Source organism: Ruditapes philippinarum, unplaced genomic scaffold (assembly GCF_026571515.1).
Source record: "Ruditapes philippinarum isolate M1 unplaced genomic scaffold, ASM2657151v2 ctg262_1_1_1_1, whole genome shotgun sequence".
In the NCBI taxonomy this organism is placed as follows: domain Eukaryota; kingdom Metazoa; phylum Mollusca; class Bivalvia; order Venerida; family Veneridae; genus Ruditapes; species Ruditapes philippinarum.
In genome coordinates, this window is record NW_026857830.1 from 57131 (window position 1) to 84616 (window position 27486).

At 31.1% G+C, this 27486-nt stretch overlaps 1 protein-coding gene across 1 annotated transcript in view; it reads right to left on the reverse strand.

Annotated features, from left to right (window-relative positions):
• Positions 1 to 209: 209 nt before the first annotated feature.
• Positions 210 to 27486, reverse strand: part of LOC132751170 (gelsolin-like) — a 63216-nt gene continuing 35939 nt past the window's right edge. The window contains exons 5-18 of the mRNA XM_060741306.1: positions 20575 to 20771; positions 17278 to 17308; positions 16008 to 16152; positions 15381 to 15481; positions 14430 to 14567; positions 13348 to 13434; positions 12625 to 12696; positions 11670 to 11858; positions 11322 to 11377; positions 10574 to 10871; positions 9408 to 9530; positions 8825 to 8896; positions 6666 to 6779; positions 210 to 6004 (exon numbers count right to left, since the gene is read on the reverse strand). Coding sequence (XP_060597289.1) covers positions 5891 to 6004; positions 6666 to 6779; positions 8825 to 8896; positions 9408 to 9530; positions 10574 to 10871; positions 11322 to 11377; positions 11670 to 11858; positions 12625 to 12696; positions 13348 to 13434; positions 14430 to 14567; positions 15381 to 15481; positions 16008 to 16152; positions 17278 to 17308; positions 20575 to 20771 — 1737 coding nt within the window. The 3' untranslated portion in view covers positions 210 to 5890. The remainder of the gene's footprint in view (positions 6005 to 6665; positions 6780 to 8824; positions 8897 to 9407; positions 9531 to 10573; positions 10872 to 11321; positions 11378 to 11669; positions 11859 to 12624; positions 12697 to 13347; positions 13435 to 14429; positions 14568 to 15380; positions 15482 to 16007; positions 16153 to 17277; positions 17309 to 20574; positions 20772 to 27486) is intronic.

Consider the following 27486-nt stretch of genomic DNA (forward strand, 5'->3'; position numbering starts at 1 on the left):
ACCAATCATTATGTTTACTAGTCTTGACATTTTACTTACCAAGATAAAATTAACATAGTTTAGAAACCTTGTCTTAAATTTACAGCTTTTATCAGTCTTCCTATGTTACATAACTAAAAAGAAACACTAGATTTGTTATCAATGTGGCAAATTTGCAGTGGTCATATTGCATTACTGTTTCAATAACAAAAGAAAACACAACATATAAGCCTGTTATATATAAATTTATTATTGCCAAGGTGTTACATGTATGTGACAAGTTTATAACAATGTAAGAGCATGAAAAACCGGACAACACAACTGAGAATCTAGGTCAAAATGGTTGAAAATCTAGGTCAAAATGATTGAGAATCTAGGTCAAAATGGTTGAAAATCTAGGTCAAAATGGTTGAAAATTCTAGGTCAAAATGGTTGAGAATCTAGATCAATATTATTGAAGACCTAATCTAGAATCTAGGACAACACTTGTAAATCTAGGTCAACATGGTTGTAAATCTAGGTCAATATGGTTGAGAAATTTAGATCAAGAATATAGATCATTTAAAGTAAACAAAATATGAACATCATTTGTTATAACACACATAGTAAAATGTAATGATTTTGTTATTATGCTTGTTATATCTAAAAATAGAATTAATAAAAACTATGATAATTTATAGCCTTTTATCTCTTTTTTTTTAAAAACAATTATATATTAAAAACACGTCCTAAATGAAATTGTATTTTGATCAGTGATATAAAAGATTTCATAATTATATTTAACAAAAGACAAAAAAAGTCAAGTAAACAGAACTTGGTAAAAGTTTGCCATCGAGGAAAAGGAATGCATGTACTTTTAAAGAAATACAGTAGAAATAGTAAGTTCTTGTACCTAATGATATTTAAGGTTAATATATAACCTATCCATATGTCATAAAGAAATTGTAGAGGGTATAATCAATTACTCAACAAAACATTGTCAATATATGAAGAATGTAAGAATTCACATGTCTTACATACAAAAGTGTTAGTGTACTACGAGTGTGTTACGGGGGAGACGGGGGAGTTGTGTTTACAGATTTACGCAGAAGTTGTTATATTTGAGACAAATATTATTTTAAATACATCACAGCTTTAAAAGTTTGCAAATAGATACACTGTAGGTTACACATAAAGGGTTAATAAAAACAAATATATTCCAAATAATAACATAGAGAAACAAAGGAGGTACAAAACAAGCTTAATGTATGGAAAAAAACAAATATTTTGGAAAGTGCCTTAAAAGTTACATAACATTAAAGATGTTTGTATTTTTGCATACAAAATCAATGTTGTTGTTTTTTATTATTTTATTGCATGTAAAACAATTCAACATATCAACAACAAAAAAGAAGAAATATTTTGAAAACAAACCATGCTTCCAACAATAAAACAGATTTGATTTCTAATTCATTGAAATACTAGGCAAACTCGGATCAAAGACCACATCTTAAGAGAAACCATTTAATAAAAACCTTTGAATAAGACTATCTGATGATATAGAACTGTATATATACTTGCCCTTGGTTATTAAATGTGTGGTTTTTATAGACAGGTTGATCTGATGCAATAGTTTTATTGACAAAGGCACCAGTAAGACGAAACAAGTACTGGTATATGGCGCAAGTACTGTTTGACTTTCAATATAAATTAATTAAACGATAATTGTTCATATTTGATACTTTAATTATTCCAGAAAAATATTTTTTAAAAAATCAAAATGAAAAAGGTTTTAGAGTAGAATATTTTCATTTACAATATTATACATGTATTATAGTATAACCCTTATATTAAGCGCGTCTTTAGGCTATGTTCGTATTTCGCACATTGCCTCACATCAAAATATATGCATAGCCGTGCTATCCACCATTTTTACAGAGATGTAAAAGCGGCACGGGTATGTGATAACATGTTAAATATACCTAGACTTATTTGAGCAAATTATAGAGTATAACATGTTCAACAAAATATCAACTGGCAAATACAGTTAGTACATTTATAGTGTGTACAAGAAGCAAAATAATGATATGAAGAATATGGAAAGAAATTTATGATGAATTCCAGACCTCCATCTTATATATTCAAGTAATAGTAACATAATAATGGTCTGGTGGTTTTGTTCTGGACTTTTTCCTAAATGAAAATAATCCTACAGTCTCGTTTTAACAACAGAAGTATTATTTGCTTATATTAATTAAGTTTACTATGGTAACTGATCAATAAGGATGTGGCCCTATAAATCTAGGTTATTTAAATTTAGTGTCTAGAATACTGACACCAGTCCACAATGCAAGCATCTGATTGGCCAATTCAATTTCAAAATTTTGAATCGACCAATGGCAGAGACACATCTGTTGACTGGTATTCATTTTTATTAATTTACAAGGCTTTTGACCCCAAATATAGATAATTGCAGCAAACATTAAAATACAATGTGAGGGAAAACTCAACATTTACCTATCTAAATCTATCTAGTAAAAATACACACAAGCAGTGAGCTTGCCCCATGCCTTTGTATAAACAAACTATCACTAATTTTTTTTGGAATGGTTCAATTTTTTGTTTTGTTAATATATCAATACCACAACGAACCCAACTACAAATTAAGTATCTAACTGTACAAGTATTGCTTCTTTTTTGTAAAAAATACATGTAAGAACTAAAGGTCTATGTAAATATTAGCACATTTTTCTGGGATATCTTCATCACTTGCTCATGGAATACAAAACAAAACAACCTCTCTCGTACTAGATTCTTTTTAGACTTTTTTTCCAGTTTTAGTGTTAGAATATAAAAGTTTTACTGACAAACCACAATATTTTTAACTTAATTTTCTGAATTGAATTGTAAGGATATTTTGTTTAGGTTTTTTAAAATTTTATGCCAAATTGCTGAAAGCCTGTATCAGCATTAATATCATAAAGTGTATTATTAACTTATTTTAGCAGTGAATTAATAATGATGGATTATCCACATATATAAGATATGCCTATACACTTCCAGTATCTAAAACTGTTATTTATTTGAATATGGAGCATTAAGGTTTAATATGATTTTCATACAAGTTACAATTTCACATTAAACTGAAAATTCTCTCACTGAACTGTGATAACAAAATGAATATGTTGACATATTTGTAGCAACTGTATAATTTATACATAAATAAGATAAAATAATTTCAATTTTACAAATATAACAAACAATGATCTTCATATAAATTTTATGATATATTTTCAATAATAACACTTTTCATTATACAGATACTTAACAAAATAAGAAATTTCAAAACACAACTTAAGGACTTATACCTTTTGCTATCAAATATAAATTCTGTAATTAAATATTTTCTTTCAATTAAAATGACATTTTAATAAACTGTCAACCTGTCTATATATTTTAACTTGTGTGACTATATAATTATGTGTTACTTATAAAATTCTAAGTTTAACAATAACAACACCATATTTTATTTTTAGAAAATACAGTGACATAGAAACTAAACGTATAGATGTAAGACAATAATTTGGCCTTGAATATATTAAAGGAATTTACTGAATATTACTGTCAGAAGTGGAAAAATTCATTACAAAGGCATCAAAATTACCACTAAAATGTATTCATTTCTCACTTTTCCCTATAATAAAATTTCTATTACAAGGATGCCAATTTCTCGCCTTACACCTTAACACAGAAAAACAACAAACACTATCCATATAAAAATAAACATTTAAACATTACATTTAATATCAGATCTAAGTGCTTGTATACAAAACATAAAATCTATAAGACAAAAAAGCAGCACTATTCTATAATAACTACTTTAACTAACAAACTAGGTTTGAATAATAGAAATAATTACAAAAAAAAGCGATTGTGAATAATTATGAAAAGGGAAATATTGGCCCTTTTTATGGAATAAGGGTAGATGCCCCCTTTAAAAAAAAATTGAAAATGTACATGCATATGTATATAAACTTTCTCACAACCAGCAACAGAGATTAATATATATAACTTTAAAAAAAAATCCATAACCATTATATAAAAAAATAACAAATTTCAAAACAAAAAAGTTAAGAAACATAATTATTATACTAGGTATTTATAATAATAAAGCTTGTAAATATTTTTTTCTAACACATAACACATAATAATGAGCTGGAAACCGAGGCACTAACCTTTTTTTACTGATCATCATATGAAAACTTATAGAAACATTGTGTGTGTACACCATTACCGTGAAATCATTATTCATGGGGCACTGGTTTTCATGGATGGGTCAGTCAATCAATGAATTTAACATTCAACAAAAAAATTATTTTGTCTGCTGTACGATTACTTATATTAAATTATTTGCTTTTCAATTTTTTTTGCACAAACAGACATCCCATGAATTAAAGAACCCACGAAAATGTCCTTTTTTATCAAAACCACATAATTTCATATCCATAAAATTTAATGTATATTCACATGGATACTGAATGAGTTCAGGTTCCCGGTTACCTTTATAAAACTTTACTAGATTTGTTAAAGATAAGTCTATAAATGAGATGGCAATTTATATAATGACCTAGACAATATATATTTTGTATATATATAAATATCATAAAGATCAGTATTTATAAGATCATATTAAATATATTGGTAGTAGAGTTTGAAATATTCACACTGATCCAACTTACACACCATGGATTTATCTACATTATTTCACATTAATTTTTCAAGTTTAGGAAGACATCAGGTGCCACTTTGATCATTGGTTTTGGCACGAGTGGGCACGGTCATTTCTACAATGCCCTTAACCTTTTATAAAATAATCTGAATAGGTTTTGACCACAAAAAAATCACTATTTATTTCACTAATACTTCTGGAGATTGTAGTGAAATTATAATATTGGGGCAAATTACATTTTAAAAAGAAATTTAGAACTTAACAAGGTCAAAAATTTAAAAAGTCATACCAAAAATCAAATTTGAAAATTTCAAAACCTACTTTAAAACTGTATATAAGTTTATGTTTGGAATGTAAAATATTAAATCACAGTACAGCATTGATATGGTTCAGTAAAGCCAGCTATGATTGGTTGACACAAGGTCATGTGATCACAGAAATAGCCTGTGATAGGTTAATAAGGTCATGAGACCATTGTATTAAAAAAGGATAAGTTACAAGAAGTCATGTGATCATTGAGATATATTTCAATTGGTTGACAAAACGTCATGTGATTAGATCACTGGAATGGATAAGGACTGATTAAAAAAGAGGTCATGTGATCATTATGCTATGGCAGTGAGAGATGTGTTTAATTTCTATTATAAATTTAGTCAGTTATGACAATGTTTCTGTAGAGGTAATTATCTATGGATTGATCTTTAATAATACCGGTATACAACTCAAGAAAATGAATGGAATTCACAGTTCCAAGCTTTTTTAACATCAGAAACTTTCAATTTTCCTCCTTTACAGTCTTTCTTTTTTTCACTTTAAAAGAGATCAAATAAAATACATTTATACTTATTAGGCCCATCAATTGAGACAAAAAAACACTTGCTATGATCCAGGGAGGAGTTGTTTCCCTTTGAACAATTGTTCTTAGTACTACTTAACTCCCTTGCCACTTAAAAATTACATCAATTTTACTCCTCTACGAAGAAAATTTAACAATCAATCCTAAAGAAGGATTTTATTTTACACTTAAACTATTGCTTCTGAAAAAACTTTCAAAAACAGATAAAAAGATAACTGATATCCAGTCCATTCTTGTTTAAAAATATCATTTATACTAAAGTTTACCCATGTAATAATTTATTATACATGATTTCAATATTCTAAATATATACACTATAAAATAATCTGTCAAGTAGCCATAGCAACTCAGAATAGTTTTGCCGCTTTTTTCATTGCCTGTTGTTTCCACAAAGGTTTTCCTAAGAACTCAGTATAGGTCATGTTGAATGTCTTCATAAAGTCATCTGCTGTTAAGAACATCTGCAAGCACAAACAGATACAAATTTTACAATGTGGAATTATAGTTTTGGATTTAACTCATTATGTACAGTGTTGGAGCAGTATACTCCTCAAGACGCTTGCAGAAATCATGATCAGAAAATAGAAAAATATCACTTTTTTTCGCCGATTCTAATATTTTTTTCCCTTTAATTATCGTATACATATATGGGTGTAAATAGATGAATTAGATATCTAAGAGTGAATTTTGGCGGGTGAATGGGGAAGGTTTTAGCATTTAATCATAGTAAAATTAAAATCTTGAAATTTAAACAATTTTAGAACAAAAATTGCTAAAATAAAGAAATATCAAAATCACAAAACTGCAATCTTTAAATATTACACTTTGCTGTTTTAGTTTCAATAAATAAATTGTCATTGTCAATGTTTTTGGTACAGAAATTGTTACCTTAATAAAATTTAGAGGGGTGTATTTAAGCCTTAATACGGACTCACAACTGTGTTTCCTTGTGTTGTCTACAGTAGTACTGGTTAGTTCCAGGAAGCTCGCTAGAAATTCCGAACATGCAATAAGCTTTTTGTCGCAATCACGACTTAAATTGACAAAATTTGTGTCGTAATCCAGCTTAAACAAAAATAACTTAAGATTTGAAAAGGAAATAAATAAATTAATGTTCCTTACCTCTTTACATTTTGGATCAACACCACTTGGTAAATCCTCAGTATTCACCTGCAACTCGGCCAGGGGATATTTGCTCATCTCGTCAAAGTTAACACCACCATTGGCATCCATGCTCTATAAAACATATATCTCACAACATTAAAAAATTTTTTTAAATTTTTTTTCATCACATAAACCCAAAGGTAGGAGTGTAATAAAGGCATTTAATAAAAAAAAAACCGATATTACTCTATCGTAATAACTATGCAAAGTGACGTCATTTGCCTTATACAACCTAATTATAGCATAAGTTCATAGATGTATCAATATAAGTCCTTAAGTAATGATAAAAGTAGTTTCAGTTCATCCAGGTAAGAATTTGAAATTTGTTTGCTTTTATGCATTTAGGACTCAGTGGTGCGCCTTTAAATGCAAAATGAATTTAACAAAGCAAACACTCTTCTCTCTTCAAACAAAACTATCAGGCACCCTTTATAGCTGCAAGTCTAAGGCTTAAAAATATAATTGTAAATCTGCATTAGTGATGATTATTATGATGATTGTACTACATTTTTATGTTAAATATATTATTATGCCAATATCTGGGGTTTTTTTTTATTCTCTGCAATAAAATCAACGTGTTACTTTCTCACAAGATTTCTGTGACAACATAAAATGTGAAGCACACATGACATCGTTACATGATTGTTACATTATAATGCAATTCCAGCATAACTTAATAAAAGTGAGTAATCAGAAAGAATGAAATATTGCAGTGGCATTATTATGCAATTCCAGCATAACTTATTAAAGTGAGAAAACTTAAAGAATGAAATATTGTAGTGGCATTATTATGCAATTCCAGCATAACTTATTAAAGTGAGTAAACTTAAAGAATGAAATATTGTGGTGAAAAGTGTTTGAGAATAAAGTGACCAAGCTGATGTACTGTGTACATTGATATTCTAATTAACATTGAGCTTGTTGGACAACAAATTTCTTTATTTAACTCTTTTCCCCTTCTGTTTTAAATTTCTTGGACTATTCATGAATAAGGATATAATAAAGGGAAATAACTCCATAAAGATTAAATGATGTGGAAAAAGAAAGGGCCACAATTATATATGCATCACAAACATATAACTGGTCATATCTAAAAATATTATACAAAGGTAGATAAGTATTGTAGTACAGGATTTTAAACTCATGGATGCATAAATAGATTGAAGGATAACTAAATGGGTGGGTACAAATGCAAATTATTACGTAATGATATACATGTACAACTCTATAATGATGAAGATGTATATAATTTAAAATCATCAAACTTTCATTATCCACGAAAACTATGATTTGACAACTATAGAATTTCTAGACTTCTATAACACTTTGGAATGTAAAATATGGGTGGAGCCAATAATTGTTTATCTGGCAGGAGGTGGGACTGGGAGGAGCTTGCATATTAAATAACTACCGTGCATTTACAATGTCTATCACTTACTGCTATCAATGCATCTAACTTTGTTAGCTGATGAAAACAATCAGAAACACTTTCTACATAAAATCCACTAACTATGAATAGCATAATGATAAATTATGACAAATTTCAAGATCAGAAGTTAATATTGCTAGTTTAATATTAATTATCTCTGAGTGTAGTGTCCTGCACATCATACCTTCCTTAGTTTGTGTTGATTAGGTACATACCGGTAATTATATAATAATAATATGTAAGTCATAATATACTATAAGAACATCAATATGTAACCAACAAAAACTCCCCCCGTTTTTTTTCTGGTACAGGAAGATCCAAATTGTCCTAATTACAGGACCATATCTTCTTGACTATAAACCAGCACATGGTTATAAGTAAAGGACCATAACTTCCTGAACATGAACAGCCACATGGATATAAGTGAAGGACCATAACTCCCTGACCATGAACAGCCACATGGTTCAAAGTAAAAGACCATAACTTCTTGACTTTGAACAGGCACATGATTCTAAGTAAAGGACCATAACTTTTTTTATCATGAACCAGCACATGATTCCAATGACCATAACTTTTTTACCATGAAACAGCCCATGGTTTGGCACATGGTTCTAAGAAAACCATAATTTCTTGACCATGAACCAACCCTTCTTAACCATGAACCAACCCACAGTTTTAATAAACTTACCTCTTGCACAAGGACAACAGCATCATTATTTGAAGCAAGTTGTTGACCAAGTTCCTTGTAATCTTGAGAATTCTGCAAATATTAAAACACCAATTGTCATTTATACTTTTTAATAAAATGTATTATTGAATACAGTCTGACCAAAGGGTACAACAGTATTGTGCTGATCAGTTTCTTATAATTGTTGGGCCACTGTATGGTATATGGTATATACAAGTTACCAGTACCGTAAGGTAATGCATTTTTCTAATCACCGAAGGAAGGTGATTGCCAAGAAAAATGCCTAATTAATATATCACATAAAAAACAAATAACTCCATGTGCAATTGCACGTGTTTACTGCTACGATGCTTTGTAAACATTCAATAAAGCTAAAAGCATACATGATTAAATTACAATGACCTATATTCTTAATAACATTGAAGAAAGAACTTCAGTACAGAATGGCCTCTCACTAATTACATTCAAGGCCAATATGCCTTACTTTCTGTCACATAGGGCCAAAACAAGCTGGCTTACTCTTAGGATGTTGTAAACTTTATTGTCTAATGAACACAATAAACTAACAAATGAAAAAACTCACTTTAAAGAAATCATCGTCCCAGACACCGAAGAATCCAGTGAACGTTGGAGGTTCACAGCCTTGTCTTATTCTATAGATTGGTGTTTCTTGGTCTCGATCAGCCGGGTCAGAATTTAGGTATTCCTGAAAAAAAGCATTGTAAAAATTACACACAAAAATAAATATTATATTTTGCTGACTATAATATATTTAAGTACTGAAAACAAAATACTAAACGAAGACATTTATAGGTATACCCTGCTAAAACCAAAAATGATCAGACTTTGTCACCAGGCTCTATATTGTTGGCTAACTTACTCAAAACTTGTATTTCATATCCCCAAAATTGATAATGAACAGTTCTAAATACTTACAACAGGGAACAATTTTCTTTTTTTTTAAAGTCTTAAGACACAACAAACACTGTTATAGTCACATTGAAACCTGCCGGGTTTTAATGCTTGAAAAAGTCTAAAGATACAATTTTATGTATTATCCGAAGCACTACCAGGCAATAGTGCAGCATGACTGACCTTTCTGCAACGTGGCTGAATAGCTTACTCATAAGAAAAAATTCTGTCAAGGTTCTTTCTTGTTTTAGTTGGGTTGTTGTACCAACACAGTATAGGTCGTTTGGTGACTTTCCAGCTTTACTGGTGGAGGAAGACCTCAGGTGTGCTTCTGTGCATAAAATTATTTCAGGCACAAACAGACATATGAGTAGAACCACTGACATCCCATAAACAAGCTTGATAGCTTTCTCACATACAGAATCCAAAGACACTGTCAAGTGGTTTGAAGTAAATGACCTTATGCACTCAGCCATGGACCCCCCCCCCCTGTCAAGGTTTAAAATTACTGTTGCAAGTGATAAGAATTTAGAGACATAAAGGACTGGGCCATATGGCTAACTGCTTGGCTAAATAATTGTATATAAAATTCAGCATTCCTTAATCCAAAGCTTTGATGTAAAAGTGATCATAATTCAGTTCACCACAAACTGATGATTTGTTTGTTTTGTTGGTTTTCATGTCACAATGACTTTGTACAGGTGATTAGGCAACATTATAAAAATAGAGGCTTTAATAATGGACGAAGACTTTTGGCATCCTTCTGTGATTTTCTAAGACTTCAGCAGCAAACTTGTGAGTTTAATAATAGCTATTACATATAAAAACTTTTATTACCATAGCTAATCTTTCAGCCTCCTTCTTCTCATCGTCGCGTGCGTTTGCACCGACCCAGATATAAATATCGTCCCACAGATCCAACATCATGCAATCATCTGTACATAAATCCTGCTGAACAAATTCCGGTATCTCCTCGCATGTGAAACTACCAGACGCGTTTGAGATTTGGAACAGACGTGGGGGATGCTCAGATTCCTCCTGTTGTAGTCTTTTATCACTCAAGTACTCGGCCTGACCTCCGATAGCTTCCCAGAATGCTGCTTTTTCTTGACCTTCAATCACAATGGTCGCCTCTCTGAAGACGAAAATTGAAGAAAAACTAAACATAATGATACAGAAATAATACTTCCAATCATGTTAATATTCATTAAGTTTATTATGTGACCCTTTTTTAATTTTAATGCTCGGACATGGACAATGAAGTTGACAACGATTGCCTTTAAACATCACCAGTATGTCATGAAAGAACCAACAATAAATTAGAGTCAGTACTTTAAAAATACTAAATCACTATAATTGTACTAATTGCCTCAAAGAGATAGAAGAAAAAGATGGTTCAGGTAATTGGACAATGAGTTACTTTTTGGATACTGTAAAAGCACGCAGAAAATAAAAAGCTTTTCAGGCATTATGGGCCTTTAAAAATTTAGCATTTCTGAAAGTGTTCATGACACATATTGAGTAAGCTGTCCTGAAAATTGTAAGATATTTTAAATTAGGTAAAGGTTAATGAAATATTTGATACCTGGGTGATCTTGCAGCTACATTTTTGGCAGCCTGCCTTTCATCTCCTGTACTTCCCTGTTGATAAAAATAATGATGAAATGTTAAATTGTGAAATGTTAAGCTGCTCTCATTGAAGAATGATTCATGAAAACTTTTAGTAAAGTCAATTATCACATAATCCACGGTGCAGGTGTATAATAAAGCCATTTAATAAAAACGATCTGACCATGCTCTATACTGTTGGCTGACATACTTTTAATTCTTAACTTGACATCCCCTATATTGTTAATGAACAGTTTCTAAAATGGAACCTGGAAAAGTCCATTTAAGAAACTTAGAAGGTTCAGGAGAAAATAATCATATTTACCTTTCCACACCAGATGAATGTACATTTCTTTGTAAAAATCACAAACACATCATTAGAGTTGAGTGATGCCGCCTCCATAGGTACTTGTAATGCCTTTGTGTTGTAGATATTGGTCCCACGTACTTGCAGCATGTAAGAGTCCCCTGGACCATCGCTAGAAGGTCCTCCAGTCCAACCACAATGACCTCCCTGTAAATATAGTGTCAAAAAATATAAAAGCTGCCAGAAAGACTGCTAATTCAACTTTTTATAGAATTAAATAGTAAAAGAAGAGCACTGCATGTGGTGTCAATGCTCGTCTGTTAAAAATTCAAAGTTAAAAAGGGGCATCACTCCAAAAATATTGCTTTCAGAATTATGCTCCTTGTCTAGCAACTGCACCTTGTCGTGATTAGCAAGTATTCCAAACTTCATGTTGGTAACATTTAAGATGTTTGAATAATGGGCTACATTAAAGCTTTTGCACTATGACAATGACAATGACACCGCAAAGAGTATAATAGATTGACTTCAAAACTGACAAGCTAACAAGAGCTTAAATAATGTAGAACTTTAAAAAGGGGGACTTTTTCATTCAAATTGGATGCAAGAGTTATGGATCTTGATTAGTGATCTCCATATATCATCCTGTAGACAATTATTTGAATATGTTTTAAGTGAATACCACCAACAGTAAATCATACATGGAGTAATATGTAACAACTGAAACCAAGCTCCAAATTGGCAAATATTTTCCTTGTTCCTGGTCATATTTGCATTGATAAGTTTAAATTTATACAAATTTATTTATTTTTTGACAGATCCATATTTCCTGCAAGCTTGAAAGGTATATTTATCTCAAACGGAGACTTTCCAGCTTTATTGCTGAATATAAAATCATGTAACATATGCATATTTTTTTTTCTTTATATTTATCAATGCCAGCATTTGCATGAAATAACAAACTTGTACTTACAGAGAATATGATCATTTTGCCGTCAAACATTGCAGTAAAATGTTGTGGTTCTTTGTTCATTACAACTCTGACCTGAAAACATTGAATAAAAATTTGTTATAGTAAACATGATGTTTCATTGAGTCCTGTACCTGCAGAATGTGTGTTATCAATTTGTATTGTTTATAATTTAGAGACAAGTCATATGTTGAACTACACTGAGTGGCCATTTGGTTAAGTTTTATAACCATATCACATCATATGATGTGTAGGCATTTAATTTTTATGCTGTGCATAATTTTTATCATGTAATAATGCACTTGAGGTATTTGAACAAGACGGGACTAGAAATATTTTTTATTAAGATTTTGTATACATTTTCATGCAAGCCTGAACTAATAACCTGTATGCAAAATTTCAGATTATACCCTCACCTTATTTTTATTCATAATACTCATTTTCATTTAGCATAATGACCCAGAAATGAAAAACGTTTTAACGTTTTTAACTGAAATTGAGCTAGAAAAAGAAAAATTCTTATATTCATTTTTAATTTAATTCTGAGCAAATTTCCTAATTGCTGTTTTTTTAATATGCCCCTGTTGATATTTATAAGAATATAAAATTTTAAAATCTTAAAATTATTTTTAGCCCTTTGAACCTCTGTTGAGCTCCTTTAATGTCAAGAAAAAGAATGGACATTATTGGGTATTTCAGCTCCCCAAAATGTTTTTATTCTTTTACCTGTACAGCTGCTCCCCCTAGCTTGTCATCAATTTCTACGGCCTTCAAAGCTGAAGTTCCCTTCTCATCTTGTGATGCTTGCAGACCCTTTAATAAAATATGTTTGACCATTAGTTTTTGTTTGTTTGTTTGTTCATTTTACGCCTTTTCCCAACAGTATTTCAGACATATAGGCGGTTTGGATATTAATAATTATCCTTATGGCCTAAATAAATGTTATTATTGTGTATAAATTATATTTAGAAATGAAATTTCCTTGCTGTGTGATAACATGCTTGATGAGTCTCATTTTAAGTTAACAGAATCATTAACATGCATGATTTATTGTAAACATGCAATGTTGCTTGTTTTTTGTGCCAATTTGAACACATTTTTTTGTTGCCTTGTAAGTGATCGACTACTAAATTTTCCCACATGATATCTAAATCAGCAGTGAGAGATAAATGACCATTAGACTCAATGTCCGTGATCAATTGTTGCACAGAAATTTAGCACTGCCTGAGGATCAAACCATTGATCCCTAGTAAATCAGTTAAAATCATCCAAATAGCATATACATAAATTAGAATTTGATTGATATACAAACTATAAACTAGAAATGTGTCCATAGGACACAAATGTCCCAACATGTTGCTGATTTGGTGTTTACTCTGACAGTGAAATATATTTTGATTTCACACTGATTGAAACACACACAGTGAAATATATTTTGATCTCACACTGATTGAAACACACACAGTGAAATATATTTTGATCTCACACTGATTGAAACACACACATTGATTGAAACAAACACAGTGAAATATATTTTGATCTCACACTAATTGAAACAAACACAGTGAAATATATTTTGATCTCACATTGATCGAAACAAACACATTGATTGAAACAAACACAGTGAAATATATTTTGATCTCACACTGATTGAAACAAACACAGTGAAATATATTTTGATCTCACATTGATCGAAACAAACACATTGATTGAAACAAACACAGTGAAATATATTTTGATCTCACACTGCTCAAAACAAACACAGTGATCACACTGATCAGAACAAACAAACATCCTCTATATCTTACCTGCCAGTAATATACGATATAATGTTCTCTACCATTCACTTGGTAAGTGTATAAAATAACGTAGCAGTCTCCACCATAGAACATACCAATGTCCTGTTTCAAGACGGGCTTCAGATCAAAGTCAACCACACGCCATATCTGAAATATATGTTATACACAGAATAATTAAAAATTTCATGTACCTGTATAATTATATCGTAAAAGTTCAGCTTTTGTTTATTTGTAAAGAATAATTGGATCACACTCCCCCTGTTTAATTCGGCTATAACTGATGTGAACATGAATGATATAAACTGTTGAATTTCGATTTTATTGTTATAAACAGCCCTTGTATATGTTCACACATGTGATAAAATGCTCCAATTGTTTCGGATCCAAATTTCAGAAGTTGTATTTGAAAATATATAGTATGATAATGAGTAAGCGACCTGGTGTCGAGAGATAATCATACGGGATAATCAACCTTTTCTTTCGTTACACCTTTTTAAACTTGCTTGTAAATGTTGAATGTTCAAAATTTTGTCATTAAATTGAAACCAATTCATGAGTCGAAGTCCCGATGTGTTGAAGTTTCTTGACAAGTCCCTTCAACTTAGACTTACCTAAGTTCTAGTGTATATTATTATAAACAGCTGAAGACTGTTTTCACTGCTTTTAACTATCAAATCACATTCTTATTGCTTAAAACACTTGAATCCAGCTTTTATTGGTATAAAGTATCAATCCAGATTTTACTGTTATAAAGAACTAAATCGAAATTTTATTGCTTCAAACAAATGAATTCAGGTTTAAGTGTTTCAAACATTCTATTGGAACAAAAAGCTGAATTCAGATTTTACTGCTGAAAGTAATTGAATCAAGGTTTAAATACTATAAACTTGACTGTTGCGTTCAAATTCATCGCAAAAATTTCTCTTGCCATGGCAACTTAGCTTAAACTGAAAGGCTTACCTCAGCGTTCCCTGACCCGTCATCAACCATTCTGGTCTCAGCTGCAAGAGCTCTGTTACTGTGTAAAGTACTGGCATCAAACTTTGTCTGTACAGTCTTAGCTAAAAATTAAATCAAACAAACAATCTTAAAGCAGCATGACTCCAGATTCACGCTTATTTTCATGAAAATTTTAAAAATGTATTTAAAACTGAAATATTGTGAAGTGAACACAGAGATTAACTTACACATTGCAAGCAAAAATAGTTCTAAACACAGGAGAAATATGGTAATGAATACTGCCATATCAGTCCTTAATCCCTTGAATTTGAAATCTTTTTCTATTCTTAAAATACAATTTCCCAAGATTTAATTTTCTTGAAATATTATGGCTCATCTGGAGGCATGCAGCTGTTACATATCCCGCCATATTGATTTTAACTGTTTGGACTTTAACGACTTAAACTTATTTTCTTGTTGGGTTCATGAGTCAGTATAAAGCTTTATCTCTACATGAAAATTTATTTAAAAACAAATTATAAACAGTAAAATTATGCAGTTTTCAAAATTTTTATGGTCAGTTCTCAATAGTACCGACATTTTAATCATGTGAAATTAACTACAAGCATGCAAGCAAATTAGACTTACCAATCTTATTGTTGTTATAGGCCTTTCCAGTGGCTACAGGCATTGGCCAGGACTTGAAAAGACATTTAAAGTCTGATGGTTCCCCTCCTTCAATAACTCTTGTCACTTTGGTATGGTTTGGATAAGCCTTCTTCTTAATGAAGCCCTGTGAAATATAATATCCAAGATAAAAGCTAAAAATTCTTTATGTAACCCTGGGTAAAATAGGTATTGCTGTTAGAATACAGCCTTATTATTTATGAAACCCTGTAAAATAGGTATTGATGTTAGAATACAGCCTTATTTTTTATGAAACCCATGTAATAAAAGTATTGCTGTTAGAATACAGCCTTATTATTTATGAAAACCCTGTAAATAAGGTATTGCTGTTCAAATACAGCCTTATTATTTTTGAAACCCTGTAAAATAGGTATTTCTGTTAGAATACAGCCTTATTATTTTTGAAACCCTGTAAAATAGGTATTGCTGTTAGAATACAGCCTTATTATTTATGAAACCCTGTAAAATAGGTATTGCTGTTAGAATACAGCCTTATTATTTATGAAACCCTGTAAAATAGGTATTGCTGTTAGAATACAGACTTATTATTTATGAAAACCCTGTAAATAAGGTATTGCTGTTCGAATACAGCCTTATTATTCTTGAAACCCTGTAAAATAGGTATTGCTGTCAGAATACAGCCTTATTATTTATGAAACCCTGTAAAATAGGTATTGCTGTTAGAATACAGACTTATTATTTATGAAAACCCTGTAAATAAGGTATTGCTGTTCAAATACAGCCTTATTATTCTTGAAACCCTGTAAAATAGGTATTGCTGTTAGAATACAGCCTTATTATTTATGAAACCCTGTAAAATAGGTATTGCTGTTAGAAATTACAGCCTTATTATTTATGAAACTCTGTAAAATAGGTATTGCTGTTAGAATACAGTCTTATTATTTATGAAACCCATGTAAAAAGTATTGCTGTTAGAATACAGCCTTATTTTTTATGAAAACCCTGTTAATAAGGTATTGCTGTTAGAATACAGCCTTATTATTTATGAAACCCATGTAAAAAAAGTATTGCTGTTAGAATACAGCCTTATTATTTATGAAAACCCTGTAAAAAAAGTATTGCTAGAACTCTGACAGAGCCATGGTTATAGGCACGGAAACTTTCTTACATACATGATATGACTTAAATTTTGAATTTTTCCCAAGGGCCCTATGGCTTACTTTTTCTCCTTTTTGGGTTAAAACCCTTTCCCAAATCCAGGCCCAAATACCATTCTTCCATTATCTATGATGAAAGATTTCCTAAAATAATAAACACTTTCAACTTTTCTTTTTTAAAAAAAAAAAAAAAAAATTTTTTTCCCAATCCCCCAAATGCACTCTGAAAAGAACCAAAACCTTTGAAAAAAAACCTCAGATTTTCCCTAAGCCATCAGAATAGCTTTTCTGTCGGAGAGTTCACAGCCCTGGTCTGTTTAAAAGTCCACTGTGCCCAAGAAATGCTATCATTTTATTTCTCAAAAGCTTTTTTTTTATTTGGTCTGTACATACTTCAAACATTTCTCTAAAAATGATGAACAGTTAATAGTCCAAAATTTAAAAAATGGGGCAGGCCATTTTAAGATATTGATTTTCAAGGGGTTTAAAATCAGCACCCTAAAAAATATGGGAAAAAAAGGCCCCTTTAAAAAAATTTATATATTTACCAAAAAAGTATTATACTTACAGAAAAATTTCAAAAAATCTCCCTTTTCAAAGGGGCCCAGATTTCCCTCTAAATTATTTTAAAAGTGCCTTTTTCTTCGGGGTTCCCACGATAAAATTTTTATCTTTTTTGCCACTTTTTTTTTAAAGCCTTTCTCATCGCCCCGTTTCCATTTACAGATTTCCCCATCTTCTTTTGAAGGGGTTTAGGTAAAACCTCCCAATCTTGAAAACAGAAAAAAATTTGAATTCCCCAATTAAAAACTGTTCTTTTGTTTTAGGGCCTTTTTTCATTAAAAAAACTTGGGAAATGAAAACTTAAAATGTGCCCAAATATGCCCGGGAAATTCCCCTAAACTTTCCAAATGTTTTTGAAACCCTACAATTTGGGAAACATGGCAGAGGCAACCGTTGTTTCCCTTGGGAAGCAAAATTTTACATTCACTGAAATAGTAATTTGGTCCCGGGAAAAATGGACCCAAAAGGGGTGTCTAAAAATTTGAAAAGTTTCCTACAAAAACCTAAAATAAAATCAAAATAAACCCCCAAAAACCGGCCCCAAAAATTAAAAAATGCAAAGGGGTTTATAACCAACCAATTAAGTGCAAAGGGTTATTTTAAAAGGAGTTTTTAAAATATTATCTTAATAAAAAACAAACCCAGTGTGCCAAAATAAATATTTTTTGAACAGTCTAAAGTAAAATTATCAAAATTTGTTGTATTAAATTTAAATTTAAATTTTAAAACCTTTAAATCTCTTAAGGGGAAAAAACAAGGGGTTTTAAAAACAGGTTAAACCCAAACCCTTTAAATTGTGACCAAAAAAAATATTATTAAAATGTCTAAAATTAAAAGAAATTATAAAATTTGTTTCTATCATGTCCCTTATTTGGGTTTTTATTTTTCCTATCGCGGTCATTCTTTTTCCCTCCCCCCTTCGCCCGGAACAAAAAAATTTTTAAAACCCTTTGCCTTATCCTGTAAAATTTCTTGCAAATTTTTCCAACCCCTTAAAAAATAAAAACCCAGGGTGTCCAAAAAAAAAATCCCCAAATATAAAAGGAGATATTCACATGCCAATTAACAATTTATTTTTTTAAAATTGGAAAATATCCAAAAAATAAAAAAAAAATTATAAAAAGTTTTGTAAAAATTAAAAAACGGGCCCCAAAACAAATGACTTTAAAACCAAAAATTTGTAAATTTAAAAAAAAACACAATTTGCAAAAAATACGAGAAGAAATTAACCTTTTATATTTTTCCAAATTAAATTTTTTTTGTTGAAAAAAATTTTTAAACAAAAAAATTTTTTCATTTTTCAAAATTTCCCAGGGGGAAAAAATTTGTGTTAAGAATAAGAAAAAAAATTTTTAAAATTTAATTACCTTAAATTTCGTACAAACGGGCTTCTTTAAAAATTCCATAAAAACACCCATTCCCCAGGTAAACCCAGGGAAATACCCCTCCACTTTGAAGGAGACCCTTGACAATAAAACCCGTTGCTATAAATTTCCCAACTGAATTGCCCCATGACATATAAACCTATAATAGACCATGCCCATTTAAACCCTTAATGGACCATGGCAATAAACCCTCCCAAGGGACCCATGCCCTTTTTAAAAAACCCCCTATAAAAAACCCCAATGAATATAAACCCTACAATGGGGCCCTGAATAAACAACCTTAAATTTTTGAAACCATGAATAAGCAATTTTCCCCCAAATTTGAACCCCAACCCCCCATACAACCTAACAATGAACCCTTTTGAATTTTTAACCCCCACAAAAAACCATAAGAATGCAACCTACAAAGGAACCCATCCCCAAAAAAAAAACCCAAAAAACCCGACAAAACAATTTAAAATTTGGGCCATGAAATTTACCAAACCTTTTAAAAAAAACCAAATAAAAATTAAACCCTGTAATAAACCTTTCCCTTTTAACCGTAAATTGCTTTGGGTATTTCCCCCCAAAATGGCCCTTTACATAACAACCCATTAACAAATAAAACCCAATTTTTTAAAGATTTTTTTTTAATTTCCCTTTTGGGCTCATTTTTGTTTAAAATGGCATTTTAAACCCATGCTATTAAGGAAAAATCCCCTCATTTTGCCATATTTCAGCCAATTTGGCACTTTACATTTGATCCTTCTTTTCCAAAACCCCGGAAAAGTTTTGCAAATGGAAAGGGGGAAAAAAAAACCCTTTTTTGAAAAAATAAACGGGTTCCCCTGGGGGGCAGTAACCCCAAAAACTTTTATGCAGATTTAAATTTGCTTTTTGGTTTTTTTTAACTAGGGTTGGTTTTTGTATACAAAAAATTTTGAATTAAAAAAAAAAATTTAAAACCTTTTTTAAAATTTTGGGGGAAAACAGGAAAAAATTTGGGGTTTTGTACACCCAAAAGCTATTCCTTCAGCCATTTTTGGCTACAGTATATACATCCCTCAGTCACTCTAACATGCGTTTTTTTTTTGGGTTTGAAGAAAATTTTGTTTTGTCTTTCCCTAAACATGTTTAAATCGGGATTTTACACCACCATTTTTAAATCTTTTAAACTTTAAATTTTCCATATTTGATAGATAAATAACACAATCAAATAAATAACCTTATTACAACCACTGCACCATGTATACATCAGAAAGAAAAAAAAGTTATCACAAAAATGGTACTATGTCCAAAGTATGAAAGTCGTTAAAAATCACTTACTTCCAGGAGTAATTTTGTTCCTAAATTTCAATTTATCATGCACCTATGGTGATATTTGTTTATTCATTATTTTTTTTACTAAAAAACCTAAAAAACATTTAATTTCTCCATCAAGGTGTCCTAGGTTAACAAAGTCAGATCCTTTTATTAACTCACATGATTCCATTCTTGAAGTAGGAGAGAAATAGTTTGGATTCACTGTCCTGAACCTCGCGATGCTGTACAGGGAACCCTCCGAGGCAATCGTCTAATTCTACGCACTTAAAGGCCGCCACCCCAGCCTCATCTTGAGACGTCTCTTTACCGAGCCAGAAGTGAATGTGTGCAACGCAAGAACCTTTACCCTCCTTCACCTAGAATACAAATCATTGTCATAAATTATCTACAATTTATTATTGTTTAATAAAGAGCAACCAAAGAAGTTATCTTGTAATATTCAATTAAAAACAACAACTCTAATATAAAGTTTCCGAATTACATTTGTATAGTAAAAACAAGACTGTGACATCTGCAATTATACTACAGTGTATTACTCGGGTACAATTTGAAGAGCTGAAACTATATCTAAATTACTGTCTATGCAAATATGCATGTCATTTTGATGTTAAACAAATGTTATGAAGTCTCATGTTATGTCTTGCTCTAAAAAAGATTTGCTCAACTATAAGATGGATTCTTTTCTTTTATTCTTATTCAATCAGCCAAACATAAAAAGGACACTTCCCTTTATATACACATTTCAATGAGTACACTTGGTATTAATTAACCAGGACACTTACTTCATAATGAACATTCACTTTATACAGGCATTCAACGGGACAATCACTTTATACAGGAATTCAACAAGACACTCACTTTATAAAGGCATTCAACAGGACAATCACTTTATAAACAGGCATTCAACAGGACACTCAATTTATACAGGCATTCAACAGGACATTCACTTTACACAGGCATTCCACAGGACACTCACTTTATACAGGCATTCAACAGGACACTCACTTTATAAAGGCACCTAACAAGACACTCACTTTATAAAGGCACCCCAACAAGACACTCACTTTTACAGGCATAAAAAGACATACCCCTTTAAAAAGGATTAAACCGGACATCACCCTTTTTTAAAGGGATTAACAGGACACTTAGGGAGATTATTGTGGCCCCCAAAACCACCCTGGTGGGGGAAACAAGTGGTTTTTAAGTCCAGAACCTTAACCACACATTCACAGATCAATGCCCCTGAAATCCCCAAAAAAATGTTCCCTAAAACAATTGGTGTAAAATTTTCGCAAAACAACCCCTAGATGGGCTCTTTCTTTATTTACGTCCCCTGTTTATTTTCTTTTACGTTGATTAATTGCACCCTTGAAATTTTTCGCATTTTTAGACATTTCTCACTTTTTTAAAATGTCTTTGAGACTATTTATTTGCATATTTTTAAAAAAAATTTTACACAATTAAATGGGGTCATAATATTACCTTCTTCTAAAGCACTACCCTTCCCATATAATGTACTAAGTTATTGGGCCCCTAACCCTACTCATCCCCTGAGGATTTTCTGAAAAGATGGGACTTTTTGAAATTAAAATTTTTTTTCTAGATTTTTTTATAAAAAAAAAAAAAAAAAAAAAAAAAAAAAAAAAAAAAAAAAAAAAAAAAAAAAAAAACTTTTATCAGGCTTAAAACCCAAAAATTTTTGCAAAGTTTTAGGGCAATCACTTTGGGTCTGATTTCCCGGATAAAACATTTTTTTATTATTAAACACTTTAAAAAGCAAAAAAACCACAAACCCACTTTTTTACCAGTTTTAAAATTAAAAAAAGGAAAACCCTCTTTTTATTTTGCAAATTTTTCCTTTTAAGCATTCCAGTTGATCTATGTAAGAATTTCAAAAAAAAAATTGGGGGGGTTTTTAATCCTCAGGGGGAGCAACCCTTTTAAATTTAAAAAATAAATCCCTTAAAACAAAAGGTCCAAAAGGTTAATCTTTTATTATTTTTAAAAAAATTCGAGGGTTTTTTTAAATGAAAACAAGAAAAAAAACAAAAATAAAATCCAAAAAAATACCAACCTAATTTTTAAGCTTTAAAAAAGATTTTTTTTATAAAAAACCAAAAATTAAAATAAGAAAAGTAGTTAATATTTTAAAAACTCAATGCAAATAAAAATACCTTGCAATTAATGAGAACAGAAACTAGTCTCATTAAAATATAGCCTTAAAACATTTTTCAGTATTATAAATTTTGGCCCAAATGGTTTTTGCATTCCCTTTTAAAAAAATATGAAAATTTTTGTCCCTTTGGAAAAACCGGGAGGCCCCCCCAAACCCAAACAGCTGTTTTAAAAGTCAGTTAAAATGAACGATCAAAAGCGGGCTGTGAATGAAAAGGGAAGGGAAAACATATGCCCCCTTCTCAAAATGGGGGCCAAAAATTTTCCCCAAAACCACCCTTTAAGTTTCTGACCTAGGTTTTAAAAAAAATTTTTTAGCTACCAAACACAAAATGGAACAACGTCGGCAGAAAGGGGTGGGCAAGGGTAAATTTAATGGCCGTCCCCCAAAGTGGGAGACAAAAAGCCCCCTTTAATGCCCACCCAAACCCAAAAATTTCATACGAAAAGGTTCACTTTAATGGTAGGCACGCCGAAGGGGAAAAAAATCCCGGAAAACAGAGACATTAAAAATTACTCAATAAAAAAAAACCCCCCAACCCTAAAGGTAAAGAAATCCGTTTTTTTTTAATTAAATGCTTTGTAAAAAAAGTAGTCCAAACCCGTGCTTTGTAAGAAAAGTATCCAAAAGGGAAAAAGTTTGCCAAAATCATTTGTGCTTTGGTTTAAAAAAAATGGGCCAAAATTTACCCGTGCTTTTTGGTGGTTAGACTTTCCCCAAAAGATTATTTAAGTCAAAGACCCTTTCTGAATTTAATTTTTAAAATAAGGGCAAAAGTTATCATTGTATTTTAAAAACATAAAAAAAAATTAATTTTTGCTGACCCTTAGAAGAATATTGCAACATTAAGTTTGAATAAATTTTTCCTTAGAGGGGGAAACCACTCTAGAACAAAAAAGGGTTTAAAAATTTTGTTACAAAACCCTCCTCACACAAATAAAACCCCTCCTTTTCCCTTTAACGCAAAATAAATTTTGGTTTTTGTAAAAATTATGGCAAAAAAATTTCCATGTGGCGACAAAAATTTCTTGCATATTACCAAATGTTGAAAAAAACTTTGGGCGCCCTTTGGGCAAACTCGGAAAGGGTTGTTAGGGTATAAATGAAAAACCTTTAACTTAAAGAGCTTCTAAATTCAAAGCTTGGGGAGTCCATTACAAAAAAATTTTAACGTTGAGGGCAAAAATTACAAGATCCTCCCCCTAAAAGTCAAAAAAAGCTTTCCTAAAAAATTAAAAACACCTGATAAATCAGTCCAATATTCCCTTTTCATTTAACAACGCATCCCAGTTAAAACCCTTTTTAAAAACTGTTTTTAAGAGAAGGAGAAAAAAAATCAAAATCAAAGCAATTGGCAATTTTTAAAAATAAATTTTGCCAAAAGAAAGGTTAAATTTTTCCCCTTATATAAAAAAATTCTTTTCAATATTATATAACTTTAAAATAAACCGCTTTGGGCAAAGGGGTTTTTTGCCTTGGGGAATTTTTCTTTTTTTATAATTTGGGGTTTTCCCCTTAAAAACACTTAAAACCCCTTTTATAAATTAAAATCAATAATAGCCCTTTTAATGCCAAAAAGATCCACACATTTGTGCATTGGGACCCCCCGTTTTAATTTGAAAAATTTTCACGACAAAAACCAAAAACATTTCAAATTTTTTTACCCGGGAGGATTCCAGACCCCGGGTGGCCCCCCATCCCCCCGCCGGTTTTTGTTTTAGTCCATATTTGTTCCCCTTTAAAAACGCTATAAACAATTGGGAAAACTATAGCGGGCAAACTGGGTCCTTATGGGTCGATGCGGGAAAGCGCAGGGCCCGGGCTGGGTCCATGCCCGGTCCAAAACCATTTATTGGTTTTGTCTGACACGGGCCTCAAATTTTTTTCTTAAAATGAAATGGACCGCTTTAATGGAGTTTGGGCCAAAATCCTTTTTAAAAAAATTTAGTGATTAAATAAGTGAAATCTTTTTACCTACCAAAAAATTTTTTTAATTAAAAAAAAAAAATTTCCCCCACAAAAAAATCAAAAAACCCGTCCTTTGGGTTTAAAACGCAAAACAATGGCATTTTTACTATTTAAAAAATTTGGGGCTAAATAAACGTATTAAAATTTTTTTTAATCAAAAAAATTAACATGAAAAAATATAAATATAAAGATGTAAAAAAGCCCAACCTTAAAAAATAAAGGGCTTTTCAATTTTAAAAGGGCAGGGAATTTTTTTAATGAAAAAAAAACAAAATTTATAAAACAAATTTCAACTGTCTCTTTTTACAAAATTCAAATAAGGCCCCCTTAAAAAAACCCAAATTTTTTTTGAATTTCAAACCCAATTTTTTATTACCCGTTTAAACCTTGTTAAAAACCCTTTTGAAAAACAACCACCCCCTAAAAAAGCCCAATCTTTTAAATTTTTTTAAAAAAAAAACAAAAAAAAAGATTGCATTTGAGAAAAAACTTTTGCCCCGCTTAATTTCAAACAAAATTTGTAGTTTAGGGACAAAAATTTTTTTTTGTTTTCTTAAATTTTAAGATTTTTATAATGAAAAAGATCCCTGACCAAACTAAAATTTTATATCAGTTTTGTTTGGTTTTTTTATTGTTTAAACCAATTAAAAAACAAGTAGGAATTATTTAAAAGCACTTTTAGGTTGGTGATTTGGTTTTGAAGGGGAATATTTTCACCCAGCCCTAAAAATTTTTGACTCTATCAATGGAAACACGTAAGACACTTTGTTAAAAAACCCAAAACCACTTTATACAAAAAATTTTACTTTAACAAAATTTTAAACTTTTGCACATCGGTTTAAATTTCAAATGTAAAAACCAAGGCCAAAAAATAGGTTTACTAAACAAATCTAGAACCCGATTTTAAAGTTTTAATTTTTTCAAATTAAAAAGTGAAAATGGGCAAAATTTCCCTTTGGGTGAATCAAAAGGGAAAAAAAAAGTTTGGTCACTTTTCCCCCTTTGGGGAAGGGAAAATTTTTTACCCCGGTTTAAAATTTAAAAATCCTTTATAAGGTCCCCCAAAAAATTTTAAGCAAATTTTTTTAAGCTGTAGTTTCTTCCCCTTTTAGAAAAATTGTTTTTTTTTTCTGTTTTTTTCTTTGGGTACAAAAGAGAATGCCCTCCGGGGAGGCCCAAATTTTTACACCCAAGGGGAAAAAAAAAAACAAACTTTGTAGAGGACCATAGATGATATTTTATAGCCAAAAATCAAAGTTATGCCCCTTTTTCCTTAGACAAAAAAAATTTTTTAATTTTTTTTAAATAATTGTACAAAAATAAAAATCAAATGAACCCCCCGGGGGGAAACCCCAAATTTTTACCCAAGGGGAAAAATTTGAACAAACATGGGAGGTTTAATTTTCCAAAGTTTAAAGATATAATTTTCCCCTAGTTTGTAATTTAAAAAGAAAAAGTTTTTTTAATTTTTATTTATAAATATAAGGGAAAAAATTCGCCTTGGGGCGGCAATTTTTCACACTAGGGGTTTAATTTAAAAAATTTTGGGGCCCCATATTAAATACCAAAAATAAAAACTTAGGCCCTTTTCCTTCAGAAAAAAGTCTTTTTTTTTTATACTGTAATTTTTGAAAATCAATACCCTGGGGGGTGGGGGCAAAATTTTTACCCGGCTATTTAAATTTTACAAAATTTTTAGGGTTAATTTCACAATTTTCATTTCCCAAAAAAATCTAAAATCAGAAATTTTTCAATTTCTAGAATTTTTTAAAGTTTTAACTATAATTTTTATAAAACTAAAGGAAAAACCCAATTTACCCCCGGGGGCCGGGCCCATTTTGACCCTAGGGGGTATTTATTTTAACAATTTTGGGTAAAGTTTCCCAAAAATGGCCCTTTTGAAAAAAATCTATTAAACTCTAGCGCCTTTTGGGGTCTTTACAAGAAGGTATTTTTAAGTTTTACTATTGTATGATATAGTGAAAAATCACCATGACCCCCGGGGCGGGGCCGATTTTGACCCAGGGCTATCACCCTTGAACAATTTGGTTTAAGGGTCTACCAGACAATGCCTTATGCAAAATATTCAAAGCTCTAGGCCTTTTGGGTCTTTACAAGAAGGTTTTTAAGTTTTTACTATATGTACATTATAGGGGAAAATCAATGACCCCCGGGGGGGGGCCGATTTTGACCCCAGGGCTATCATTTGAACAATCTTTTTTAGTAGAGGCTACCAGACAATGCTTTATGCAAAAAAGTAAAAATTTTTTATTTTACTTTCTAAGCTCTAGGCCTTTTGGGTCTTTAAAAGAAAGATTTTTTAAATGTTATTCTTATAATCCTTTGGTTGCCATGGCAACCAAGATTTCTGCATGGAATGAAAATTCTTTGAACAACTTTGGAAAGCCCTTCACCCAAGGATCAATCCTGCCAAGTTTGGTTGAAATTGGACCAGTGGTTTTTCACAAGAAGATTTTTGAAGTTCACTATATAATCTATATAACACACACACACACACAAACAAACAAACAAACAAACACACACACACGCACACACAGGTGAATCGCTATATGCCACCGCATCGCAGATGCTGCGGTGGCATAAAAACAAAGTAACCTCAAAATAAAGCCCACTTGTCTATAAAGGTCATGTTTTGTTCCTCTATTGACCTTTAATCACAGGTCTGACTGTAGTCTGATATTTCCAACACACATTAAGGCAAAATTTGGCATTGAAATTTGGTCCAATAAACTACTGTTTCTTGAAGTTGTGTTGGTCAAACAAAACTTAATAAGGCATTTGTTCTAGATTTTGTAAATAATAGATACAAAAGGGGGGCCCAATTCCCAAAAAATTTTTGGGTTTTAAGGGGAAAGTTGGGGTGCAGGGAGGGGAGTGGAGGGGGAAAGGGGGGGGGAGCTTGCAGG